We start from the raw sequence: 21,553 nt of genomic DNA on the forward strand, positions 1-21,553 counted from the left end.
GAATATAAGAGGTTAAAACATATAAAATGTTAAAAACAATACTTCCATATTGTTAGTGTCAAGCATTCAAAACTAACAGACATAAAATATAGTTTTGTGAAAATAAAGCTTCAAATTTAGTTTTTTTTTAAAGATTTTATTTATTTATTTGAGAGAGATAATGAGAGAGAGAGAGCACATGCGAGGGGGGAGGGTCAGAGGGAGAAGCTTCTCTTATTCTCTTTCAATAAATAAATAAATAAATCTTAAAAAAAACTTTAAAAAAATATATTTTTAGGGGAAAAAAGGGGGGGGCACCTGGGTGACTCAGTCAGTTAAGCATCTGACTCTTGATTTCAGCTCAGGTCATGATCTCAGGGTTGTGAGATTGAGCCCTATGTTGGGCTCCATGCTGGGCATGGAGCCTGCTTAGGATTCTCTTCTCTCCCTCTGCCCTTCCCCCAAAAGATAAACAAATAAATTAAAATAAAATACATTTTCAGGAAAAATTTTTTAGAAAGCAATTACCTTGCATTTCACAACACCCAAAGTAGTAGCGTGACATAGCCATGTTGCCAACTACTTCCCACTTATTTTCATCAGGATCAAATCGTTCAATGGTGTTCCCTATCTCAGCTCCAACCCATCCACCTGTAACCAAATAGAAGAATGTCAATTCTGGATAAAGGAGTCTTATCTATGAAAAATACCTTAGAAAACATCTAATCTGGCAACTTTATATTGTGAATGATTATCACATGGACCAGAGGGTTATTTGTCCAAGATCATACAAAAAGTTAGAATCTGACTATAAAACTTGGATCTTAACTCTGCCTAGTTTTCATCAGAGATTTAAAAAAACAAAACAAAATAAAAACAAAAGCTCATCATATTGCTTAGGAAATAAGGTATTTTGCAAAACTACCTTTTGAAACAACTTCTGCATATTCAGAATGGCTATCCTAATCATGAGATTTAACTAGTTAGCTAAAGTACTTCACTGGACATCTTATCTACATTTTATCTCCATCTCCTTCTAAGAGCTCCATACTTGACAATATTCCCCAAGTAATTTAATTTTGAAAATAAAAATTTATAAAGCTGAAAAAATATAAGTTTCTTATGGGAGGGAAGGGAAATGTCTAAAGTAATTAGAATCTAAGAATTTAAATAATACTAGATATCCTTAAACCAAAAATCATAATTACCCAAAGCATAGATAGCCCCATAACACACACACACTCCCAAGCCACAGCGGGGGTGATTCATTGAAGCTACAGTTGTCCACTGTTTAGTAACTGGATCATAGCATTCAGTACAGTCAAAAATCATCGAATCCTTTTCACCTGAGTTAAATAAAAGAGACACATATCAGAAGGTTTAGTGATGCTAATAGCCTAGAACCATAATACAATATTCAGTAGCATTCTGTATTATCAGAAATTCAACTATTATGTCTGATTTTATACTATTCATTAAGATTAGTTTGCCCCATAAGTGTTATTATAAATCAACAGCATTGTCATTTATTAAAGCCCACTTAATGAAACATGGCATAATTTTCCTATTATCTATTTCTAATTCTACCACCCAAATAATCCGTGTAATTTTTGGGGATAAAATTTGTACTTTAACACTTCTATATTTTTTCATGTATTAATTTGGATACCTGGTCTGGTATAATTTGAATTTTAATGCAATCTTTACCTAGCAACAAAGAGAAAATAAAAATTTCTAAAAAGGTATCACTTAAAAAAGAATTTTTTAATTTATTTATTTGAGAGAGAGAATGAGAGAGAGAGAGCACATGAGAGGGGGGAGGGTCAGAGGGAGAAGCAGACTCCCTGCTGAGCAGGGAGCCCGATGCAGGACTCGATCCTGGCACTCCAGGATCATGACCTGAGCCGAAGGCAGTCGCTTAACCAACTGAGCCACCCAGGTGCCCTAAAAAATAATTTTAAAATAGACTCTACCTAGAAATAAGTCTAATCAAACATTGTACAAGACCTCTGGCAGATAAAATTTATAAACTTCATTTAGATAAAATTTTAAATTAAGGAATATCTAAGTAAATGAAGAGATATATCATGTTCATGAATTAGAAGAATCAATGTAAAGATGATTATCCCCAAACTGATTTATAGATTTAACAAAATCCCAATTTGAAACACACTTTTTTATTGTTAAAATACAAGTAACATAAAATTTACCATCTTAACCATTTTTAAGTGTAGAGTTCAGTGATGTTAAACACATTCATATTTTTGTGTAGCCATCACCACTATCCACCCCCAAAACTCTCTACATCTTGTAAAACTGAAACATTATACTGATTCAAACAGTAACTCCCCACTCTCCCCTCCCCCAGCCCCAGACAACCACCATTATACTTCCTGTCTTTGATGATTTTGACTATTCTAAGTACCTCACATAAGTGGAATCATACATTATTTTTATCTTTTTCTCGAACTAACATTTTTAAAATTTAAATCCAATTAATTAACATATATTATTGGTTTCAGAGGTAGAGGTCAGTGATTCATCAGTCTTATATAATACCCAGTGCTCATTACATCACGTGCCCCCTTAATGTCCATCACCAGTTACCCCTTCCCCCTACCCCTCTCCCCTTCAGCAGCCCTCAGTTTGTTTCCTACACTTACAAGTCTCTTATGGTTTGTCTCCCTCTCTGATTTCATCTTGTTTTATTTTTTCCTCTCTTCCCCTATGATCCTTTGTTTTGTTTCCTAAATTCCACATATGAGTGAGATCATATGATAACTGTCTTTCTCTGATTGACTTACTTCACTTAGCATAATACACCCTGGTTCCATCCATGTCATTGCAAATGGCAAGATTTCATTTTTTTGATGGCTGACTAGTATTCCATTGTCATACATTATTTTTAAAGACAGATTTGATAAAAGAAAACAAACAGATTTGATGAACTGGCTCTAAAATTTATACAGAAGTACATAGGGCCCAGAATAGCCAAGCACTCCCACACAAGAATAGTAAGGGGAGAAACTGTCCTATCAGGTAAGCTTATCAGACTTAAAAACAGACCTATAGTGATTAAGATAACGATACACAGAGAGACCAAAACAGAAAAGAAATTCTAGAAAGAGAGACCAACATATATGATTACCTGATATATGACAGAGTTTGCACTGCACAGCAATAGGGAAACAAAAGCTTTTTATGCTGGGATAATTGGTTATATCTATGAGGAAAAGATGAAACTGGTTCCCTACTCATTATCTAAAAACTCAATTCCAGGTGGATTGCAGACATACATTACAGACATACAGTTAGTTCTAAAACTAAAATTTTAGAAAATAATAAAGGTATATATCCTCATGACTTTGGAGTAGGGAAGGATTTCTTTAAAAAGATACTAGAAACACTAACCATAAAGGGAAAATAAATAATAATAGAGTTAGCTACATTAAAATGAAAAATACAGGCGCGCCTGGGTGGCTCAGTCATTAAGCGTCTGCCTTCAGCTCGGGTCATGATCCCAGGGTCCTGGGATCAAGCCCTGCATTGGGCTCCCCGCTCGGCGGGAGGCCTGCTTCTCCCTCGCCCACTCCTCCTGCTTGTGTTCCCTCTCTTGCTGTGTCTCTCTCTGTCAAATAAATAAATAAAATCTTTAAAAAAATAAAATGAAAGTGAAAGATGAAGCAGCAGAGTAGCAAAAGGCATATGCAGCACATATAACATATAACTTTATGAGGGCCTGGAATCCTGAACATAGAAAACTACCGTGCAGAAAAGAATCAGCGCAGCAGGCCTGAGAATGCCTATCCTTAGAAAGGCCTGCTTGCAAGATTGACCTTTGGATGGAATCTGGAAACATACTTTGTAAACAATTCCCTACACTGATATAAAAATTTCCCTAAATAATAAGAGTGGCTTTTTGTAGTGATAAAAATGTCCTGGAATTGGGGCACCTGGGTGGCTCAGTCGTCAAGCGTCTGCCTTGGGCTCAGGTCATGGTCCCAGGGTCCTGGGATCGAGCTCCACATTGGGCTCCCTGCTTGGCAGGAAGCCTGCTTCTCCTTCTCCCACTCTCCCTGCTTGTGTTCCCTCTCTTGCTGTGTCTCCCTCTGTCAAATAAATAAATAAAATCTTTAAAAAAAAATGTTCTGGAATTAAACAGTGGTAATGGTTGTACAACTTTATGAATATGCTAAAAACCACTGAACCATATACTTCAAACTGAATTTTATGGTATGTGAATTATATCTTAATTTTTAAAAATAGTATTTATTTTTATTATTTTTTTAAAGATTTTATTTATTCATTTGAGACACAGAGAGATACAGAGAGAGAGAGCATGAACAGGGGAGAGGCAGAGGGAGAGGGAGAAGCAGGCTCCCTGCTGAGTCGGGAACCCAATGTGGGGCTCGATCCCAGGACCCTGGGATCATGACCTGAGCCAAAGGCAGATGCTTAACCATCTGAGCCACCCAAGCGCCCCTAAAAATATGTAGTAGAAGGAAATAAACCAAATATTGTGATTATCTCTGGGTGATATGATTAGAGTATGGGTGATTTTTATTTTTTTCATATGCTTCAATTTCAGCAAAAATTTCTACTACAAACCTGAATTACTTTGATAATAAAAATTATCTTAAAATTATATATCATAAAATATCTTAAGATAGCAATATTGATATTATTAATAATAGTAGCCCGAGTTGAAGTGCCTGGCTTAGTTAGTAGAGCATGTGGCCCTGATCTCGGTCATGAGGTTAAGCCCCACATTGGATGTGGAGACTACTTAAAAATAAATAAATAATTAATACTAAAGTCATAGCATTTTTGAAGATTTTTATTTTTTTTAAAGATTTTATTTATTTATTTGAGAGAGAGAACGAGAGACAGAGAGCATGAGAGGGAAGAGGGTCAGAGGGAGAAGCAGACTCCCTGCTGAGCAGGAAGCCCGATGTGGGACTCGATCCTGGGACTTCAGGATCATGATCTGAGCCGAAGGCAGTCGCTCAACCAACTGAGCCACCCAGGCGCCCTGAAGTCATAGCATTTTTGAAGGGTGCCCATAAGTATTTCTGTGGCATGAGGAAAGGGGACACATATATATGAAAGTGTCACACAGGACACTGTGACCCTATGTTAAACAGGAGAGTTCATGCAATGAAACTATCCATATGCCAAAGTGTATATAAAAAGAGCTATGAGAGTTTTAGTCAAAGATTATATAGAATCATGGTCTTTATGCTGACAGAAAGTTATTGCTTAAAACTCTTATTTCTTTGTTGGGATTTCTGGATTCACCATGGCATTTATTGATTTAATGAACTGAGTTCTTTTTCCTTTTAAGATTTTATTTATTTCATTTGAGAGAGAGAGAGTGCACACGGGGGGAGGCATAGAGGGAGAGGGACAAACAGAGTCTGCACTGAGCAGAGCCCAGCGTGGGGCCCGATCTCACAACCCTGAGATCATGACCTGAGCCAAAATCAAGAGTCAGCTGCTTAACTGACTGAGCCACCCAGTTGCCTCTTAATGAACTGTTTTTAAGGGACAATTATGTTCCCTCCAAAAGAGAAGTAAAAACCAAATATTCTCTATATCTCTCTCATCTTAAACTGACAGTATCATAGTCAAAAAATAGTAATGGCATTTTCTTTTCTTTTTTTTTTTTAAGATTTTTTATTTATTTGACAGACACAACGAGAAAGGGAACACAAGCAGGGGGAGTGGGAGAAGGAGAAGCAGGTGTCCCACGGAGCAGGGAGCCCGATGCGGGGCTTGATCCCAGGACCCTGGGATCATGACCTGAGCCGAAGGCAGACGCTTAACGACTGAGCCACCCAGGCGCCCCAAAATAGTAATAACATTTTCAAGAGGTGCCTGGGTGGTGCAGTGGGTTAAGGGACCAACTCCTGGTTGTTCAGGTCGTGATCTCAGGGTTGTGAGATCAAGCCCTACATTGGGCGCAGCACTGAGTCTGCTTGAGATTCTCCCTCTCCCTCTGCTACGCCTCCGCTAGTGCTCTCTCTCAAATAATGAATAAATCTTAAAAAAATTTTTTTTACATACAACTTTTTGTGTTTTAGACTAAACCATAGAAATAAGGCATAATGATTAGTTCTAAGGGTTAGAGAGGACCTGCCTAGGCTTGTTGCTATAAAGACAAATTATACAGAAGTAAATATTGATATAAAAGTGTTAACATTTATTTCTCTTTAGATCCTCCTCTGATAATTAGTTCCCTCCAACAGTCAAAACTCCTTTTATTTAATCTTATTAATCATTTTATAATTCATAATAATAGTTTCAGAAAACAGTGATTTCAACCAAGAAGTATATCCCAATGTCTAGATGACTTAGTTTTTATAAATCTCATTGTCCAGGTAACTATGTTAATTAAATACAACTTCCAGTATGTGAAATTAAATTTCAAAATTAAAACAATTTTTATCAAACATTTGGTGCCACATTTTATAAACAACTTTTCATCAAAATCAAACCTAAGTATTCTGCCTTGGGATAAATCACAGTATCCCTCTGGTCTGAAACGTTCAATTATCTTATTTCCTCTTTCTTTTTTCATTCATTTATTCATTAAATATTTATTGAGCACAACCATATCTATGTATACCCCACAGTACCTAACAATATATATGTCATATAAGAATGCAGTCAACTTATAGCTAGAGACTAAAAAGGGAAAGAAGACATTTTCATTATTACCTCCAATAGCATAAACCATCCCTCCCAGAACTGCTACTCCCAGCCCGCATCGAGCCTGATGAAGTGAAGACACAGTGGTCCAGTACTGGCTAAAGGTGTCAAAACGTTCTACACAGCTGAGGGCTCTGCTATCACTCCAACGTCCCCCCTGTAACCGAGTATATCCACCTGAATGAAGGAAAGGAGATACACAGCAAATCACTTACTGCTAAATATGGAAATGACAGTAATGAGAAAAATCTAGCCCTCTACATCTAGACATTCAGTCAATAACTCTTTCATAGCCAGGAATAAGTGCTTTAGAGCCTGCCACATATACATATATTATTCTTAAATACACCAAGTCCTGAAAGATGATGGCTTAAATGCAATGAGGTCAACCAGTGTTCTACCACCTGGTTTTGGTTATAATAGAATGTTAGATAAAACATAAAAGGAGCTGGTTATCTGTCTAGTTAGGAAGTCTCATTATGACTTCTATTAGTATCTTTTTCAATTAAAAATAGTTGAAACCCTTGTTTAACTGCACATCCCATCAGTAAAAAAATTGTAGCATGCACTCAAAAATTACATATTTATATATTATAGCGTACATGAAATCATACATATAATTACATACAGATTATAAATTATGTTATGAAGTATATATAAAATATGTATGTAAATTTGGATAATCTGTCTATATATACATCACATATTAATAAGACTTAATGTTTTTTAAAATAAAAAAGATGTTTTAATATGTTCACCTGATTCTTCTGTGGATTATCCTGTATGCCCACATTTTAGAGACCACTGGTTCCTATAATCCCTAATCATCTAAGACACCATGAATAGTTAAAAATGTTGAGATTTTCCTTATTTTTCACTGGAATTCACATTTTTAACTTTTGAAGCAATATTTCATAAATCAGTTATTTGACACTAATTGGACAATCTAAGATCCCAACAACTTATATCACAGAATAATAGATGTCAAATAAATAGCTATTTATTCTTAGATGTAGCCACTGTATTAAACATAATTAATCTGTAGCCTCTATGTGAAATTAAATATGCCTATTTGACACACTTGCATATTCTGATGTGTAAAACAATAACAACAAAATATTCAAAGGTTTTACTCCTAAAAATAAAGATTATTTGTATCACTTTTTAAAAGGTTCTCACCTACTGCATACAGGTACTTTCTTGCTTTCTTCCGAGGCCGAACTCTAGATGTCTGCAGAAAACTACAAAACTTGTTCTCTTTGGGAGATTTGCACACCTCACAGTACTCTTTCAAAAGTGTTTGCAATGCAACACGAAGATTAAAATCGGATACTCCTAAAGCAAGTTTGACAAGAGACTGTTTTAATCAACTTTTAAATAATATTGAAAAGACATGTTCCCATAAAGATAGAACACATTTATCAAAAAATAAAAACTCCTCATCAGGCAATTGCAATTGTTTCCTACAATACCAAATACTATTTTTCTCATTGTTATTAAAGAATATACTTTCCTTAAATCAAAAATTGTTTTTAACAATATGTTTCATAATATCTAATTTAAAAACACATGTGTGAGGATTTCTAAACAAAGATGGCAAGGTAAAATAGGACCATGATTATCCAACAAAATGGAAAAATAAAATAGCCCAATATTCTATACTTGTGACTTAATAACAAAAAGATAGGGGCGCCTGGGTGGCTCAGTCGTTAGGCGTCTGCCTTCAGCTCAGGATCGAGCCCCACATTGGGCTCCCTGCTCAGCGGGAAGCCTGCTTCTCCCTCTCCCACTCCCCCTGCTTGTGTTCTCTCTCTCGCTGTCTCTCTCTCTCTGTCAAATAAATAAGTAAAGTCTTTTAAAAAAATAACAAAAAGATATGAAATTATGTTATGTACTTTAAAAAAGGATAGTCAGTGCAAGAAACAAAAGATTCCAGTGGGATGAGGTCCATCTCCTAAAACTTTGAGCATGATTGGGTAGACTGTTTCTGCTCAAAGATGCTTAGCTAAGGTGAAGTGGGGATGAAAGTCAACCTATGTCCACTTGGCAAGCTATAAGACCTGGCTTCTTGAAAGGGATTATTTTCTAATTTACACAAAGACACCATATATGCTAGCAAGGGACTGTCTCCAAGCCTTGTCCCTATATCCCAGAAGCAATATTGAGGAAACAAGGTCAATTAAACAAATCTTGAGAATTCTCACTAATGACTAATAATTTGGAAAGGCAGAATGAGCAGGTAAGAGGTAGAACTGAGAAGTCAAACAAAAAACCATTACAAGAAATCCTTTAAAGAACCATCAGTAAAGACAGAATCACCATGGCTTGCCATTTAACAGAGCACAGTACTAGCCAAAGTCCACACTAGTGAGACACATTCTTAGCTGGGTTAAGTAAGCCCTGACACAAGATCAATAATAGGATCTTAGAGAAAGCTCAGAGCCCAGGTCCCTAAGCAAATATCTAAGCCTTAGCAGATCTCTGTTCTTCCACCACCTTCATACCTCAGGCTAGAAAGAAGTGGCGAGAACACAACACAGTCCTCAAATTTTAGCTGGAAGTTACATTAAGGTAGATAGAAAGGGTGTCAAGGAGAATTAGCTTTTGCATTATCAGAGTAAACTAGTTTGAAAAGAGTTGCCCATGTTATATATGAGCATTATATCAATAAGTAACAATACAACTATTAAAATATCCCAGGAAAAAGAAGAGAAAGAGACTGCAGAATTCATTCTAGAAGAAAACGTTAGCCACAAACAGAAACAGACTTGCCATACATGCTTCACAGGATAGAATTACTTAAAAGGTTAGATCTGGGGCACCTGGCTGGCTCAGTTGTAGAGCATGTGACTCTTGATCACAGGGTTATGAGTTCAAGCCCCACACTGGGTGTGGAGCCTATTTAAAATAAAAATTAAAAAAAATATATAGATCCTATTAAAAAAAAAAGAGCTCAAAGGCAGAATGAGATGCCTTGCTAAGGAAACAAAGTGAGAACCTGAAATGATAGTATTACAGACTTAATAAATTAGAAACAAGGAAAACAATAGATATGATGAAAAATCAGGGTGCCTGGGTGGCTCAGATGGTTGGGCGTCTGCCTTCGGCTCGGGTCGTGATCCCGGGGTCCTGGGATCGAGTCCCGCGTCGGGCTCCCTGCTCAGCGGGGAGCCTGCTTTTCCCTCTGCTTCTCTCTCTCTCTCTCTCTCTGTCTCTCATGAATAAATAAATAAAATCTTTAAAAAAAATAAAAAAAGAAAAATCAAACCACCAATTTGGAGTAAAGACTTGAGAAAACAACTGTGAATACAGAACAAAAGAAAATATTTTAATATTAGAAGATGATAAATATGAAGGACAAAGAAGTTCCGATAAAATGATGAAGACTGGAGCTCCTGGGTGGCTCAGTCAGTTAAGCATCTGACTCTTGATTTCGGCTCAGGTCATGATATCATGGTCATGGGATCAAGCCCTGCGTCAAGCTCTGGGCTCATCGTGGAGTCTGCTTGTCCCTCTCCCTCTGCTCCTCCCCCTGCTCGTGTGTGTGCCCTCTCTCTATAAAGTAAATAAATAAAATCTTTAAAAAAAGGATGAAGACTACCAAATGAAGCATTAGAAGTACTGAGAAATTTCATTCAGGAAGATTTCCCCAAAATGAAGGAAAAACTGAACCTTTAAAAGGAAAGGGTATATAATTATACTCTAATGAAAAATGACAAACTTTAACACAAATCAAGAATAAAGATAAATAGGGGCGCCTGGGTGGCTCAGTCAGTTAAGCGGCTGCCTTCGGCTCAGGTCATGATCCCAGGGTCCTGGGATCGAGCCCTGCATCGGGCGCCCTCCTCTGCAGGAAGCCTGCTTCTCCCTCTTCCACTCCCCCTGCTTGTGTTCCCTCTCTCAGTGTCTCTGTCAAATAAATAAATAAATAAGTCTTTAAAAAAAAAGGAATAAAAATAAATAAAATGCCATTATCATTTCCTACTAATTTGAGTGTCATATTTCAGAGAATATAGTTTTATAGTTGCTTCCTGAAATAGTTGATCAGTTATTACTAATTAATAAAAACAATGAGAACTAAGGTTTTGAAACAATGAGCCTATTCTCACAGTTCAAAAGCACATCTGGGAGCACCTGAGTGGCTCAGCTGATTAACCACCAACTCTTGGTTTCAACTCAGGTCATGATCTCAGGGTCATGAGATTGAGCCCCAAGTCAGGCTCTGTGCTCAGCTCGGAGTCTGCTTGGGATTATTTCCCCTTTCCTTTTCTTCTCCCTCCCCCCTGCTCCTCCTCCCCCACCCCCGTTCTCTCTCAAAATAAAATCTTTAACAAGAAAAAAGTACATCTGGGTGCTAGGGAGGTGGGTGGGGGGACAGGTTAAATAGGTGATGGGGATTAAGGAGTGCACTTGTAGTGATGAGCTCTAGGTCATGTATGGAAGTGTGGAATCTTTATATTGTACACCTGAAATTAATATTACCCTGTATGTTAACTAACTGGAATTTGAATAAAAACTTTTTTTTTAAAGTACATCTGGGTGCTAATCTTCTATGAGTTGATGCTAATAAATCTTTTGGAAAAAAAAGAATAACAAAATAATTCTTTAGCCATCTAAGCAGAAAAGGCAAATCATTAAAAAAAAAAAAGAAAGGACCATGTCATAAACTTTGATTGGGGGCAGGGAGAAATACCATGATAACTTAAGAATATTATGCCCCGGGGGGGCGCGGGAGCGGAGGTCTGGGTAGCTCAGTTGGTTAAGTGTCCCACTTTTGATTTTGGCTCAGGTCATGATCTCATGGGTCATGAGATCAAGCCCTGTGTTGGGCTCCACGCTCAGCAGGGAGTCTGTCTCTCCTCTCCCTCTGCCCCTCCTCCCCTACTTGAGCATGTGCATGTGTGTGCGTGCGCTCTCTCTCTCTCAATAAATAAATAAATAAATAAATCTCAATTAAAAAAAAGAAAATATTATGCCCAGAGCACCTAGGTGGCTCAGTCAGTTAAGTAACCAACTCTTGATTTCACTCAGGAGATCAAGCTCCGAGTCAGGGGCATGAGATTCACCTTTTCTCTTTCTTGGGTCTTCTCTTTATATGCACAGGTGTCCAGCACCTAGCTGGCCAAAGTGAGGGTTGATGGTTTTCACCAAGCAGCTGTATATCTATTAGAAGCATCAGAGAGATTCCATTTGTGATGATTTAAAGCTGAGACTTCTAGGACACTTCTGCTGAAATAGTACTTATAGGTAATGCCCACATTCATTTTTCTTAATGCCCATTGAAGGGTGGGGGCAGGGGGTGGGGCTGGAGGTGGGGGTTAAGGCGTATAGGGTTAAGCTGTAGAATGGGAGAAACCTGGGTTCAAGTCCAGGCTTTACACTTACTAAATATGTGATAGGGACAAACTACCCAATCTCTCTGCTTCAGTTTCCTCATCTGTAAAATAGAAATGACTAATAGTAAAACCTACTTTCTATACTGTGAGAACTAGGGGGCGAGTGGGGGCTCAGTCAGTTAAGCCTCGGACTCCTGATTTCAGCTTAGGTCATGATTTCATGGGTTGTGAGACAGAGCCCTGTGTTAGGCTCCTCCATCAGCAGGGAGTCTGTGATTCTCTCTCTCTCTCCCTCTGCTCCTCCCCCTGCTCACAGGCACACACACGTGCTCATTCTCTCTCTCTCTCTCTCTCTCAATAAATAAAACCTTAAAAAAAAAAAAGAATATTATGCCCATCCATGGGGTGTCTGGCTGGCTCATTCAATAGAGCATGCAACTCTTGATCTCAGGGTTGTAAGTTTGAGCCTCCTGTTGGGTGTAGAGATTACTTTTTTTTTTTTTAAGATTTTACTATTTATTTATTTGACACAGAGAGAGAGCATGAGCAGGGGGAGCGGCAGAGGGAGAGGGAGGAGGCTCCCCACTGAGCAGGGAACCCAATGCAGGGCTCGACCCCAATGCAGGGCTCTATCCCAGGACCTGAGCCGAAGGCAGACACTAAACTGACTGAGCCACCCAAATTTTAAAAATCTTAAAAAAAAAAAAAGATTATTATGCCCATCCAAATTGCTGTTAACTTAAAAAAACAGGCAGAAATTCTCAAATATGAAAAGAATTCAGGAAATAGAGTAATCACGAGCTTTTCTTGAAAAAAGTACTTGGTGATGAAATCCAGCCAACCAGAGGCACCTGGGTGGCTCAGTCCTTAAGCGTCTGCCTTCAGCTAAGGTCATGATCCCAGGGTCTTGGGATTGAGCCCCGTAGGGCTCCCTGCTCTGCAGGAAGCCTGCTTCTCCCTCTCCCACTTCCCCTTCTTGTGTTCCCTCTCTCGCTGTGTCTCTCTCTGTCAAATAAATAAATAAAATCTTAAAAAAAAAAAGACTGAAAAACTGGTAGACAACATTAAATTCATTTAAATACAGAACAAAAGCACAGAGCTAGGGAAATCATGATTGAAAAAAAAATCTATATAAAGGTATAACCCTTGGGTGGTGGCATAGGAAGAAAAATAATAATGCTAATTACCTTATTTTTCTTAGTGGGTCTATACTGTTTAAAATTGAAACACAAGGGGAGCCTGGGTGGCTCAGTTGGTTAAGCAACTGCCTTCGGCTCAGGTCATGATCCTGGAGTCCCGGGATCAAGTCCGACATTGGGCTCCCTGCTCAGCGGGGAGTCTGCTTCTCCCTCTGACCCTCTTCCCTCTCATGCTCTCTAATTCTCATTCTCTCTCTCAAATAAATAAATAAAATCTTAAAAAAAATTTCTAAAATTGAAACACAAAACAATGTATGTTAAAAATATTGGAATTGAAAATTAAAAATAATAAATAAAAATAAAATTGAAACACAAATGAAACTTTTATTTCATCTTTTAATGATTTTCATCTTTTGTCCTTAACTCGATAAGAACTTTTTAGAATGAGTGTTTCCTGAGATAAAGAAACATTCATTGAAATTAGTTATTACTTCAGTTTCTTAACTTTTAATGAGATTTAAGTATGCTTTTTGTATTATAAATAGTATGTACAGAATGATTCTTATATTATTTTCTGTTTATTCATCCAACCATACATCTACCCATCATCCATCATCCTATACAGAGAGATCTAGAATGATGTTTACTAAATGTTAATCATAACTGGTTATTTCTCAGTGGTGGATTTTGGGGGAATTTGTTGTTTTATTGTACTTTATTACCTAAACATTTATAAGAGGATGTACCATTTTTAAAAAGTAGTCATTCTCTAAAATGGCAAGAAATAGACTGTTATCATATAGCTAGTACTATTAAATTTCCTGAATTATTCCAGGGGTAAATACAAAAAAATATACCGGGGGGAAATCTACATATTTCACATAACATAATTTAACCGTTTCTATTAAGTCTTTTGCTCTCTCTCTCTCTCTAAATTTTGTGGTAGTCTCATTATTTTTCTACATAAATTGCCCACCTTTTCTCTAATATGATCAAAAAGAAAGTTTCAAAGTTGAAATATATTAAAATCTTTAAAAAAAAAAAAATCCTCCATTTACTTCTCCCTGACTCCTTGCAGTTTTACTCCAGTGAAATACCTTTAGCTGACAACTATTGGGCATTCTAATAAGCAGTATAAGGTTTGAATATTATAACACTAAAAAGCTGTAGGAAAACATGCCCCAATTCTAAGTAACTTTCTCTTGCTCCTAGCAAAGGAAATTTCCTGCAGCACGCTGTATCTACAGAACTTGGGAAAAGACAACTCAACCATGAAAGCTTTTGTCCCACTCCTAAATTCTCATATGATTCAAGCAAAAATGTGTCTGGATAATTTCTCTCTTCTTGTTTTAGCATTTAAATACAGTCAGTCTTCATTATTTGTGGATTCCTTTACTTATGAAAACATCTCCTCATTAAAATGCACTTGTAGGGGCGCCTGGGTGGCTCAGTCGTGAAGCGTCTGCCTTCGGCTCAGGTCATGATCCCAGGGTCCTGGGATCGAGCCCCGCATCGGGCTCCCTGCTCAGCGGGAGGCCTGCTTCTCCCTCTCCCACTCGCCCTGCTTGTGTTCCCTCTCTCGCTGTGTCTCTCTCTGTCAAATAAATAAATAAAATCTTTAAAAATAAATAAATAAATAAAATGCACTTGTTACCCAAATTAACACTCATGGCGCTTTCCTAGTCATTCACAGACATGCTGCAGAGTGGAAAAAAGTTTGAATCACCTGAATGCATGTTTCCAGGTGGGAACTGAACAAGATGACGCTATGCCTCATGTTTCAGCTCTCATATTATAAACAAGTGTCCTTTTCATTGTCTATTTAGTGCCATGTTTTTCACATTTTGGGGCTTTTTGTTGGTGATTTCATTGTTAAAAATGACCCCAAGCATACTGTTGAAGTGCTATCTAGTGTTCCCAATTTTAAGAAGCCTGTAATGTGCCTTATGGAATAAATACATGTATTAGGTTTCATTTAGGCATGGGTTATAGGGCTGTTGGCCATGAGTTCAATGTTAATAAATCAAGTATATATATTAAATAAGATGTTTTTGATAGAAACACACATAAAACAAGGTTCTGTATTGATCAGGTGGCAAAAATACTGTGACCTAGGTAAGAACTTACCCAATATTTCCCCTAGGAACAGTATCTCAGTATTTGCCAATTCAGTGTTTGTGGCAACTTTATAGAACATAACTATTGTGAATAATAAGAATTGATTGAGTAGTGTATATACATTAATAAAAAGATATCACTCAGAAAAACCTGTTAATATTGTTAAGAGTAGAAAAAAATAAAAATCCACATTAAATATAATTCTTTCACAGAATTACACCTTTAATGCTAATAGTGTATTTAATTGATAAGATCATTTGTAACTCAGTCACATCCTAAAGTTTCAGTGCACGACAAGAGTAAGAGCTTCAAATCTTGAAATCAGGTCTAAGGTAGTTTATAAAAATAAATTTAAATATGGGGCACCTGGCTGGCTCAGTCAGTGGGGCATGTGACTCTTGAACTTGGGGTTGTGAGTTCAAGCCCCACATTGGGTGTAGAGTGCTTAAAAATAAAATATTACTATACCAATTAATTAATAATAATTAATATATTATATTTATATGTGTATATATTATCATTTTTCTAATATGAAAATTAACACTGTTTTATACCATGATGAAAAGTATTTTCAGAGTTTAGTACCTAAAGATGATTCAAGGGCTATTTAGAAGCTATGATATTATATTAATATAAAATTAATTTTATAATGAGAAGACTTACAGGATTTATTGAGTTTGGGTTTTGTTTTTAGCATATGCATTTTCCTCAAGTGTCAGGTTTTGCTAAAGTTTTTAGGGGAGCAAGAGGAAATCTTACACTGAAATAATCAGTACTACCAAAAACAGCAGTGGTATTTTAGCTCTGTCAGTAATTTTATCTATAACTCTAATCTCCCTTAGTATTTAATCTCAAGAAAGGTATGTAAGACTTTGATCAAAATAATGGGTAGAAATACTGAACTACTACTATCTGCAAAACACAAAAGTTGTATCTTGCATATATTAATCATTCAATAAATGTCTGCTATTCAACTGAAAAATGAAAACATCACATTTCAAACAGAGAAAAAGCCACTGGATATTCACTCATTTGATATGCAAAAAAAATTACCTTCTATATACTTTAAAAGCCTCTGAGGAGGTAATAAAGGGAATCGAACTGGTTCTAGCACTTCTACCACATGTTTTCTTCTTTTTCCCAGGTCCTTCAGAATCCATTGCATTGCAGCTAAGAAGACCTGATATTCATCCTCAATAGTGAGCTCTTCGCTTCGCAAAATTTTGATTAGTTGATCTTTTGTAAGCGCCAGGAACTCTTCCCCACTGTGAACCTCCAAGAAATGGACATGAATGTAGTTTTCTGTGAATTCCAAAAGATCATGGCAGGCAATTTGCTCAGAGAACTGAAAGAGCCCAATGCAGTTCAATGGATCAATTTGTCCTTTCAGAAATTCACAGCATAGATTAACAACTTCAGTCAACTGTAGCATGTCTGCTGCAACAATCAGCTCCTGGACATTATTCACACCTATGTTCACTATACCTAGGGAATTAGGGAGACAAAATAACCAACAAAATAAAAACATTTGACTTATATTAAAAAAGCATTATATTTAAATCTGATAGCTTAGTATTTGCTGAGTAGATAGATGCTAAGTAAAAAGGCAACAAAGGATTTGTATAAAGAGTGCAAAACTTAAACGATGATGCTTAACATTTATGGAACACTTACAATGGACAGAAACATTAATTGTTTTATCCATTCACTTAACTGTCACTACAACCCCATAGAGGTGTTATTATTTTTTCTTTTTCTATCAATTTAACAGAAATAGAAAGTTTATTTATTATATATTAAAAAAATGTTTTTTAAGTAGACGCCACACCCAGCATGGAGCCCAATGTGGGGCTTGAACTCAGGACCCTGAGATCAAGACCTGAGCTGAAATCTCTTGATTTCACCAACTGAGCCACCCAAGGGCCCTGAAGAATCAGAAAGTTTAAATAACTTATCTCCAAGTCACACGGTCAAGTGACTGAGGGTAGGGACTGACATCAAAGTCCATGCTTTTAACATTTTAACATTAGGCTATATACATCTAACATTTACTGAGGCACTGGGGTAAGACAGGGTCCCCATCTTCAATTATGATAAAGTACCATACAAACATTAATTTTTAATACTAGGTATAAGCAAGTGTCTATAATATATGAGAAGTTATTAAATACTTAACATTTAAGTAAGTATGTACACCACTTTCTTTCTAGATGACTTTACTTCCATATATTTACATATATGACTTTGGAAGAACACCAACTAGTCAAATCTATTTAGAAGGGAAGAAAAACACTGTAATTCTCCTACCTGATAAGGACAAACTCTCCATTCAATCTTATACTTCCCTTTATCCCTTTTATGATATTCACCCCCTAAACTATTTGTCTAAAATTTGTATTCCCAATAAGATTTATAAAGTCTGTTGCGGGGAAGGCTTCCCCTTCTCTATTCTCAATGCCTAGCGCCCACTAGGCACTCAAAAAATTTGTTTTAAATAAATTAATGGTCAAAGTGATTATGGTGAGAGGAAGAATATCGCTTGCTGAATGCAAACACGGGTTCCCGAAAGTAAGAAATGGAATCCACCATGGGAGTAAATGGTAGGCTGCAGAGAAAATTGAGATAAGACTTAGTTGAATGAAAAAAAAAAAAAGACTTAATTGAATGAAATGAGAATTCACAACAAATTTGGACAAGATCATGGGTTGTAATCTATGAAGACTGAATGTCTGCCACTGGATAAAGCCAAGAGTTACTTGAGAGCAATAAAAAGAATGTCCTATAACTATATAAGGCTTTATAGATTACAAAAAGCACTTTTACATTTATGAAATTTTATCTCATTTAATTTTCACATGAATTATGAAATGTTATCCCCACTTTGCAACTAAGGAATATGAGGCTCTCACAAGTTCATTTCAAATTTGTAAGTACTTAAACTACACTACTTATAAAGCTCTGAGAAGGTAGAGGCCCTGCCTATCTTGTTTACTGTTATATCCCTAGTGCTTAGCTCACAAAAACTATTCATATGGGATACCTTGCTGGCTCAGTCAGTACAGCATGTGACTCTTGACCAGGGGGTTCTGAGTTCAAGCCCCATATGGGGCGTAGAGCTTATTTAAAAAAAAATAAGGGGCACCTGGGTGGCTCAGTTGGTTGAGCATCTGCCTTTGGCTCTGGTCATGATCCCAGAGTCCTGGGATCGAGCAGCGAGTTTGGCTCCCTGCTCAGTGGGGAGTCTGCTTCTCCCTCTCCTTCTGCTTGTGCTCTCTCTCTCAAATAAATAAAATCTTAAAAAAAAAAAAGAACCTTGATTTTGTTGTGAGTAGTAATTGTGCCCTGTTAAAAATTATATTTCTTAGCCCCATTTACAGATAGGGATGAACTTTTTACTGTTTGGTCAATGCGATATAGACAGTAGTTACTGGGTACGGCTACCAGAAAAGCTTAAAAAGAGCACAGTCTCAGTTAGCAGGCCCTTTTGCCTTTTTCCCTTCCTCCTTCCACTGTCTGGAATTCAGCAATCATGACATTAGACGCTACAAGCTATAGATGGTAGAGCAAAATGTTGGGAGAATATTAGGACACCAAGGACATCATGAAGCCACCATACCATCCCTGGAATGCCTATTATGAATTCACTTCTGTGGAAAAAGAAACTATCTTGTTAAGTCACTTGGTATCTTTTACCCGTAGCCAAAGTCTCTTCTTAATTGTTATACCAATTACAGCTTTAAGTGTCAATATTGTAGAACGTTATTTCTCCCAGATATGTTCAATAGCTTTTATTTCTCTGGGTTTTACCACTTTTTATTTATTTGATGGCAGTGCTAATCACCAATATAGCGATAGTACCAGGAACATTGTTCACTAAGTATCTCTTGCTGCTACCCTTAGACAAGAGGCAGAATAAACACCTTGCAGCATTTCTTCTGTTTTTGCATAGTTCAACACTAATTCCATTGGATTAATCTGTGTTAATTTACACTTTGCAAATAAGAGAAGCAGGACATTTATGAAGCTGTTTTCAGCTCACCAAATCATTTAGAAAAGGTTAAAAAAAAAAATCCCTCAATGCTAATTTGTACATTAGCCAATAGACAGGGCTGCATTGCTTTCGGTAAATAAAACATAGTCATTTTTATAATCTCTAAATTAAGAGTTATTTTCTGATATTTTCCAAAACATAATAAGAAACAACACAAAGAAATCTCCTTTTGTCATTTTCGAGGTTTAAATACCATGCACTAAATATAAATAGCTAATACTTTATCAGGTCACATAATTATCTCCCACCAGGGGCGCCTGGGTGGCTCAGTCGTTAAGCGTCTGCCTTTGGCTCAGGTCCTGATCCCGGGGATGAAGCCCTGCATTGGGCTCCCTGCTTGGTGGGAGGCCTGTTTCTCCCTCTCCCGCGGCCCCTGCTTGTGTTCCTGCTCTCACTATCTCTCTCTGTCAAATAAATAAATAAAATCTTTAAAAAAAAAATATCTCCAACTAAGTAGTCCTTTAAGGAGAGTATGATGACCAAACATAGTCTGTTTTCAAATATTTTTTCTGATTATATTATATTTGCCACAGAAAAAAACTTCAAGGCAGAAAAGTATAAAAATGAAAATCACGCATTTTCCCACAGACACTGTACTAACACTTTAGTGTCTTTCTTTCAAATCTTATTTCTATGTATATTTGTTACATATCATATAAAACTTATACTTCATGTTTTTTTGTGTGCATTTTCTAATATTATCAAAACTCTTTAAAAACATTTTAAAAATAAAAGTTTTAATTAAAATACATGCTGATTATAAATATTTTGAGGGGAAAAAGAAAAAGAGGGAAAAATAAAGATCTTCCATATTCCACCATCCAGAGATAAACATTTATCAACATCTGGTCTTTTTCCTGTGCACAAATAAAATGATTTTTTTTTCTTTACAAAACTAGAGCAGTACTTATATCCAAAATTTTTTTCATTTAATATATTGTAAACACTCTTCCATAGTATATATTTAAATAATTTGAGAGATCTAAAAATATATTCCATGATATATACATGTGCCATAATTTAACCATATAACCTACTGAGGGATAGTTAGATTGTATTTAATTATGTACTGTTATAAATAATGTTACAATAAACATCCTGGTACATAAATATTTGTCTGCATCACTAATTAATTCCTCATGATTCCTAGAAAAGGAATACTGGGTCAAAAGATATGAATTTTTCAGTCATAATAACATATTGTCAAATTACTTTCCACAGAAGTTGTATCAATTTATATTCCCATTGCAATGCATGAGTGATTACATCATTCTTCACTCAAAGCTATAGGCTCACTTAACATACCTGTATAAATGAAATCTAGAAGTATTTGAAAAATTCCAGCTTCAATTCCTAGAATCTGTACAACATCTTTTGAGGACTCTTTCATTCCTCCAGTGAACAAAGCTGCAAAGTAAGGACTACTGGCAGCCAAAACCAGCCGATGAACTTTAAAAGTTTCCTTCCCAACTTGCAGCTGTACATCACAGAAATGCTCTCCATTCCTCATTTTATTGATCTGGGCCAAGATGAGTTGGGCATGTTTATCTGATGAAAATGGACTATCACCAGCCTTGGGACAGTCCTCATTAGCCATGATGACAGATTAATTAAAAGGACTGCTGCCCATAATCTGGTCCTACCCTGAAAAACAAAATAGAAGGAGACCAGAAAACATTTTTGTCTTTAACACGTCTTCTGTTCACACACATATCAAACATTCCTTATCCTCAAGAAGCTTACAATCTACTTAGGGACATAAAACACACACAAAACAAATAAGGACTAAACCTGTGTGGTACTATTCCTAATGGGGTTTCAGGGAAGGGAATAAGTAATGGGGCCTAAAATAATTGGAGGATGCTTCACGGTAGAAATGCAACCTGAACTGGATGTTGCAAGATAAAGATTAACATATGAGGAGAGGGCATAAGCCCTTCTAGGTGAAATAAAGAAAATAAGAAAAGGCACAAAGGCAGAAGTTTTTGTATACTGTAGTAAGGAAGCACACACTCCAGGCAGAATGAATTTTCAAAAACCAACTGTGATCAGGCCAACTGTCTGCTTAACAATCCTTCAATTGGCACACCTCTTGGCACACAAAGCCCTTCAAATCTCACCTCTGTCTACCTGTCCAGTCCTATCTCCCATACTCTTCTTTGAACTTAATACGCCAACAAAACCTTAACAATTTGCAGTTCTCTAAAAGTGTCTCTTTC

The 21,553-nt window shown here is 36.7% G+C and overlaps 1 protein-coding gene across 4 annotated transcripts in view; it reads right to left on the reverse strand.

Moving 5' to 3' along the window:
- Positions 1 to 21,553, reverse strand: part of LOC113928696 (intracisternal A particle-promoted polypeptide) — a 38,670-nt gene that overhangs the window by 14,988 nt on the left and 2,129 nt on the right. For 3 of the 4 annotated variants that reach the window (XM_027604612.2, XM_027604602.2, XM_027604620.1), the window contains exons 2-7: positions 20,640 to 20,978; positions 16,337 to 16,768; positions 7,870 to 8,025; positions 6,700 to 6,867; positions 1,188 to 1,325; positions 508 to 630 (exon numbers count right to left, since the gene is read on the reverse strand). In XM_027604612.2, coding sequence (XP_027460413.1) covers positions 508 to 630; positions 1,188 to 1,325; positions 6,700 to 6,867; positions 7,870 to 8,025; positions 16,337 to 16,768; positions 20,640 to 20,931 — 1,309 coding nt within the window. In that variant the 5' untranslated portion in view covers positions 20,932 to 20,978. The remainder of the gene's footprint in view (positions 1 to 507; positions 631 to 1,187; positions 1,326 to 6,699; positions 6,868 to 7,869; positions 8,026 to 16,336; positions 16,769 to 20,639; positions 20,979 to 21,553) is intronic. The other variant, XM_027604629.2, reaches the window with a different exon arrangement.

Source organism: Zalophus californianus, chromosome 4, assembly GCF_009762305.2.
Source record: "Zalophus californianus isolate mZalCal1 chromosome 4, mZalCal1.pri.v2, whole genome shotgun sequence".
Classification (NCBI taxonomy): domain Eukaryota; kingdom Metazoa; phylum Chordata; class Mammalia; order Carnivora; family Otariidae; genus Zalophus; species Zalophus californianus.